General features: G+C 43.4%; 1 protein-coding gene across 1 annotated transcript in view; it reads left to right on the forward strand.

Moving 5' to 3' along the window:
- GPR139 (G protein-coupled receptor 139) overlaps positions 1 to 1281 on the forward strand; it is a 39773-nt gene extending 38492 nt beyond the window's left edge. The window contains exon 2 of the mRNA XM_067705117.1: positions 347 to 1281. Coding sequence (XP_067561218.1) covers positions 347 to 1281 — 935 coding nt within the window. The remainder of the gene's footprint in view (positions 1 to 346) is intronic.
- The last annotated feature ends 5600 nt before the right edge of the window (positions 1282 to 6881 follow it).

The following is a 6881-nucleotide window of genomic DNA, read 5'->3' on the forward strand; positions in this document are numbered from 1 at the left end:
ATCTGGGTTTGGTCCCTGTCACCATGAATGACTAACTCTGTGGCTCTAAGTGAGTTCCTTAAGTTCTCTGAGACCCAGTCTCATTTCTGAAGTGAGGACAACGGCAGCACCACTGTCATGACTGTGTGAGGGACAAATTATGTACCATGTGAACAGGAAACTTTGTCAAAATCGTGTCCAGATGTTTGTATGAGGTGCGATTGCAGTGCAGAGATTGTCCCTCAAGAGCATGGGTTCAGTCCCTTTGATTTCCGTGGGAGTGCCTGATACACTATGCCTAGGGGCCCCTAGTAGGCAATAAAGTCATCTTGCTTCAGATGTAAGCCAGATTCTCTTCTCTCCACAGCAAATATCCTAACCGTGATCATCCTCTCTCAGCTGGTGGCCAGGAGACAGAAGTCCTCCTACAACTATCTCTTGGCACTTGCTGCTGCTGACATCTTGGTCCTCTTTTTCATTGTGTTCGTGGACTTCCTGTTGGAAGATTTCATCTTGAACATGCAGATGCCTCAGGTTCCCGAAAAGATCATAGAAGTGCTGGAATTCTCATCCATCCACACCTCAATTTGGATTACTGTGCCATTAACCATTGACCGGTATATTGCGGTCTGCCACCCGCTCAAGTACCACATGGTCTCCTACCCAGCCCGCACCCGGAAAGTCATTGTAAGTGTTTATGTCACCTGCTTCCTGACCAGCATCCCCTACTACTGGTGGCCCAACATCTGGACTGAAGACTACATCAGCACCTCCGTGCACCATGTCCTTATCTGGATTCACTGCTTCACTGTGTACTTGGTGCCCTGTTCCATCTTCTTCATATTGAACTCAATCATTGTATACAAGCTCAGGCGGAAGAGCAATTTTCGCCTCCGTGGCTACTCCACAGGGAAAACCACTGCCATCTTGTTTACCATTACCTCCATCTTTGCCACACTCTGGGCCCCACGTATCATCATGATCCTCTACCACCTGTATGGGGCACCCATCCAGAACCGCTGGCTGATGCACGTTATGTCCGACATTGCCAACATGCTGGCCCTTCTGAACACGGCCATCAACTTCTTCCTCTATTGCTTCATCAGCAAGCGGTTCCGCAAAATGGCGGCCGCTACCCTCAAGGCCTTCTTCAAGTGCCAGAAGCAACCAATACAGTTCTACACCAACCATAACTTTTCCATAACAAGTAGCCCTTGGATCTCGCCGGCCAACTCACACTGTATCAAGATGCTGGTGTACCAGTACGACAAAAATGGAAAACCTATAAAGGTATCCCCGTGACCTCATAGGTTTGGCACCTAGTGTCTCTGCATAATCCATTTCCAGATGGGAATGTGGCCCATCCTATGGCTGAACAGCTCTCCTTAAGAGTGCTAACCTGATTTCCTGTCTCCACAGATTGAACAACTCTCAGACTGGTAGATGAGGAAAGATGGAGGAGAAGAAAGAAAAGCATGAATCTTGTTTTCATTTATGCATTCATTTCTACCAAGTCATGCTGACAGCAGAAGTCCCTACCAGTTTGAAGATGTCATTGGAGGTTGTGTCATTATCCTGTGGCCTGTAAGGACACACAGTAGAGAAATAGTCTATGACTTAGCCTTGGCACCATCCACAGTCACTGGAAACCGCTCATTTATGTGACACATCAAGCCACAGTAGCACATAGCTGAGCCCACACTCTTCTTCCAAGAGCTGAGGTCATCCGTCATTTCCCTGTGTTGTTACCAGCAGCTAACGATGCTGACCAATTCGAGAATTTTCCAAGGTGCCCTTTGTCCTAGTGAGGGTTTTGGTCTTGAAGTGGGCCTGGCACCCCAATCTGTAGAATGAGATTCTGGGGGCAGGCGAGGATTGGATCTTACTCAAACTCTGGTCAGAGCTTCTGTGCAAAGGCTCCTGACCAAACATAACCACGACACTCAGACCTGGGGTCTAAGATGCAGCCTTTCTATTTGCCATTATGTATAGATTTTAACTAGTTCCTCCAAAGCAAAGACCCTGCCTGGTGTGTGGGGATATAGGAGGAGTTCTTGAGCCCAGAAAAACAAAAAAATAAGCTCACTCTTGCCATTGTTTCAATCCATCCTTGTGTCAGCTGTGTACGGTCTCCTTACTCAAATAGCTTCTTGTTGCGGTGCCGCTCACGCTTCCTGGAGAAGCCTTTATGTGTAGAGTTGCCAACCCTGCCTCCTTGCTTGCTGAAGCTGTCACCAAACTGTTTTATTTGAAGTGACTTTGGAACTGGGTTTAGTTTTTGAGGGTCAGGAACTGTAGCTCTCCAGGTGTGAAGGGAGACATTCTCAGCTCTGCCCCACTGTCCAGCTGGCATTGCCATTCGGCCGCAAATGGCAGTGGAAAGGTATGCATGTTGTCTGCATGTCTGCGCTTTGATGCACATGGCTCAAAAGCGTGGTGCCCGTTTTTGGTGATTCTATTTAACCCAGATCCTTTGCAAAATAATAAAATATGAATTTATTTATTCTGCTCTTGTCTGTCCAAGGCAAGAACAGTTCTAGGGTGTAATTAATAGAGGCTTCCCTGGGAACTACAACTCATGTGTGCACACACACAGACTTGATTACATTAGGTTCCTATGTACCCCATGATGTGTTTTGAAAGAAAAATCCATGCTGGAGTTTTTCTCAGTTACATTTTTTTAAAAACTTCTCTCCCAGATTCCCAGTATTTGAACTTATCCCTCTTCTAGAAGAAGTCTTCCAAAATGATTTTGGAATTGTATGATATTTTTGGTGATCCAACAAAAAGCAGACAGTCCACCTGGAACACTAGGTTCCTCAGGCTGAATTTTTACTGCACTTTTGTCCCTAAATTGGAAGACATGTCCACCCTCTTAAAGGGAACTTGCAATAAATGAGCAGGGTAGAAAAGGCTCCGATGCCACACAATCCCTAAACTTCAACCAATGTCCTCAACACTAATTCAATCAACTTTAGGTCACATTCATCCTGATGATCCGAATTCCTACTCCTTTTTTTTTTTTTTTTTGCAGTGCGCGGGCCTCTCCCGTTGCGGAGCACAGGCTCCGGACGTGCAGGCTCAGCGGCCATGGCTCACGGGCTCAGCCGCTCCGCGGCATGTGAGATCTTCCCAGACCGGGGCACGAACCCGTGTCCTCCGCGTCGGCAGGCGGACTCTCAACCACTGCGCCACCAGGGAAGCCCCCTACTCCTTTTAAATAATTGCAGTAGAGTCTCATCAAAAATCTGGCAGAGCCAAAGTTATTTCTGCAAAGTTCTCAGGAAGGAGCCATGTTGGAGACCATATTCTACCCCTTAAAAACTTAGCTAAGTTTTCTTCCAGCATTGGAACAGTTTGCTGTTTCTTCTGTTGAAGACAAGACGGAGTTGGCTTGCATTTAGGGACCATATGGTATGACTCTCATGTACCCAAGAACATTAGGATCACACTGGTGCAGCAAGATGCTCCCACTAGAAGAGGTTCATGGCAGTTGCTTGACTGAGGGACAAGCAGATTCGTTATCTCCCAGGTCACACTCTCCCCAGGGCATGTGCACATCTAGTGGAAGAGTGGCCTGATTTCCCCACAGATTTCCCCTTAAGTTGCATTTCCCTCTGTTTCTTTTTTGCCAAGCATGTGTAGTCAGGCACCTGTTCATTAAATGTGTGTGTGATGCGACTCCACCACACCCCCTTGTGAATGAACATTGACCAAAGGCTACCTACACCTAATATATATACGTATTTATTTTTAAACACATAGCTCTGAAAAATGCTAGTCTGAACTATACATGAATGAGTCACAGTGCAATATCTATAAAGGTTAAGCAATTCCTTTTTGAGAATGTATGTAAGATGAAAAATATGTATGTGGATCTCAATGCTCTCTGCTCCACGTTTTTAGTTGTATGTAACGATTATTTATTGATGTTTAAAACGTAAAAACTGGGTGTGCATTTGGAATGTTTTCCTCATACACTCGTTCATTACTTCTCTTAACAACAGAGGCTGTACCAACTAGTATTGTGATCACTCTTCCTTCTGACTGTATTTTCTATTTTGATACAGTAATGTTTAAAAGAGGTCTGATTTTTGAAGGCAGCCCAGAGGTGTTGTCTTCTGGTTAAAATGCATACAAACGCCTGTTGGCTTAGGTTGATACATATCTCCTAAAGTTTATTTCAGATAATCTAAGGACTTTTAATTTATTCTTATTTATAGTAATAATTGTGGACAAAAATTAAAAGCTTTTTTTAAAGAAAAAAACAAACTTTTAAGCCTTTCCTTTCAGGCCAGTTTTAGAAATAAAGCCTTGAATTTTGAAGCCTGTCACGTAAACAGCTGCTGTTGATTGCACTCAAGCAATTGCCTTATATCAGGATTTTGTGATGCCTCCTTCAAAGACTGTTAACTAGCATTCCTCTTGTATGATTTGTGTCCTTGGTTGGGCATGCAGTGATGCTACACATGTACACACTGTATCTTTTTTATTGAACAACTCAAGGACTGAACTGTCTAATAGGAAGGAAATACGGAGGATGAGAGACAAACCATAAAAAACAGACCATGAGAAGGCATGAAGTTTCATTTTGCAAACACTCTGCAATTAGAAAAGGTTACTTTGCACAGTTGATGCCTACTGGTCCAAACTGGGGGCCTATCTGAAGTGAATAAGAGACCCTAGTGTTGGCTATTCCAGTTGAAAGAATGGAATAAAATGTTACCATAGAAAAATAGTAGATGTTCATATTTTCTTAATTAGATATATTGTGTTTGGACTTGTTTGTATTATAATAAATTCTAATATGGTGCACACTTGGTGTTTGGTAGATGCATATATGCTCAGGCAATGGCAGAACTCTGATTAAAATTTTTAAATAAGCATCTCCCTTATGCTTTGTGCTGGTGCTAGAATGAGACCTGAGTCCCACCTGCCCCTGCCACTGAGCTCTGCTTCCTATAATCCTAAATTAGGTAGCTTACTGGTTATAAATCTGAATTCTTTTCTGACTACATCGTCTATGCATCTTCGAGACTGTGGTGGCTGTTATCATAAGTGGAGATCTAGCATAATGGCTGAGAGCTTGGGCTTTGAAGTCAGACAATCACAAATTCATGTCCTAGCTCCACAATGTACTAGATGTTTGACCTTGAACAAGTCCTTGAAAATCTCTGAAAGATTGTCCTCATGTAGAAAGTGGTGTAAAAGTCAAATTTTCCCAGGTGCCTGAGAGGTAAGTAGACACTCTCAAGGTCAGGACACCAAAGTTTGGAGTGAGTTATTGTCAGCTATAACTTTGCAGGCTCTGCCACTTTCTAGCTGTGTGGCCTTGGGCAATGTTTTCAATCTTTCTGAGTCTCAATTTCCTCTCCATAAAATCGGGCTAATAGTAATTCCAGTACGTACTTCATGGGGTGGTGATTATTAATAGTAGAGCTGAAAAGAGCCTCCAATTGTACATCCTCTTACAGGTGAGGATGCTAGGCTCAAAGGCTTAAATGATTTTGCCCAGAGTAGAACCCAAGTCACCTAACACTTCATCCTTTCCACTCTACCTCATTGCGTCTCTGCAAGATTCTGATTCATCCCTCCAAAAGTTCACATTATTTTTGTGCCCTTTTTAGAGTTGGTTATATTACATAGTTTTCCAACTCTTCAAACCCAGGTCATCCAAGCGTGAGATATAGTATAACAGCATCATAATTAAAACACTTGATTTGACCTTTCCCTGTGAGGTGTAATTTTTGTTTTTAATTGACTCTATCAGGAATTCTAACCACAGCTCTCAAACTAGCTATGCATTTTCCACACAAACCACTGTCAATTCTGACAGCCACCCACAAACTATTGCCATAATCTATCTTTGCATCAACTTGGAGCATGAAAGTAACTTACAAGTTGAGAGGGAAGTACAGAAAAGCAAAGATTTTGATAAGAAGGTTGCAAACAGAAGCTGGTAAGCATGACCACACTGTTCTCATTAATTTTGTTCACCAACTCAGGGAAGCAGGATAAAAGTGAGTTGATGGAAGTTGAACTGTTAAATAATAATCCTTTTACTACATTTATTGGCTAAATGTGATGGCTCCGCCTCTGTGAGGGTGTGCAATTAGTCTGAGTACTTGCCAGACACAACAAGGGGGATGAGAGGTTTGTGTCTATGGGACGAATAGACACAGTGGATTTCCTGGGTTTATTGAAAGAATGTGTCACTGTCATGCCAGAAAAAGAAAAAGAAAACTTTTCTGATTAAAAAGGAGCAAAACAGGGCTACGGGGAAGAGAGATGCCATCTCACCAACTCTGCATGAGGAGTTACCATGTCTGCGGAACTTTGTTACCTAGTGAATGGCGGTAACATGATATTTCTCTCCACTGGAGATAAAACAAGAAGGAATGAGACCTAAACTGCAGTATAAGGGATTCAGATCAAACCAAAGAAGAAATCTTCACAGTGATGTCTATTAAATCCACAAATGGTTTTCCATGGGTGTCCTTAGAATCTGCTTCTCTGTATACATTTCCAAATGGATTGTACATCAATCAGAGTCTTGGAGGGAAGCAAATCTCACTCAGATTATTTCAATAAAAAGACTTTAACCAAGAGACTATTCAGTAATGATCTGAGCAAGAATAAGAGCTATTGAGGCACCCGGGAACTAGAAACAATAGGAAGCCTTACCTCCCTATGCCTGATGGGGCAACGGGAGGAAATAGCTGTTACTGCAGCTCAGAGCAGGATGTGCTTTGGAGAAGGGGCCTTCCAGCAAGCAGGTGCCACACGCTGCCAGAGACATGATGCCAGAGAGGAAGGAAGGGGTACCCCAACCTCTTTCTTCCTTCCCTCTGATATCATGCTGATGCCTCCACTGGCCGAGCTCAAAGAGAAGTCAGCGAGGA

Source organism: Pseudorca crassidens, chromosome 15 (genome assembly GCF_039906515.1).
Source record: "Pseudorca crassidens isolate mPseCra1 chromosome 15, mPseCra1.hap1, whole genome shotgun sequence".
Lineage (NCBI taxonomy): Eukaryota > Metazoa > Chordata > Mammalia > Artiodactyla > Delphinidae > Pseudorca > Pseudorca crassidens.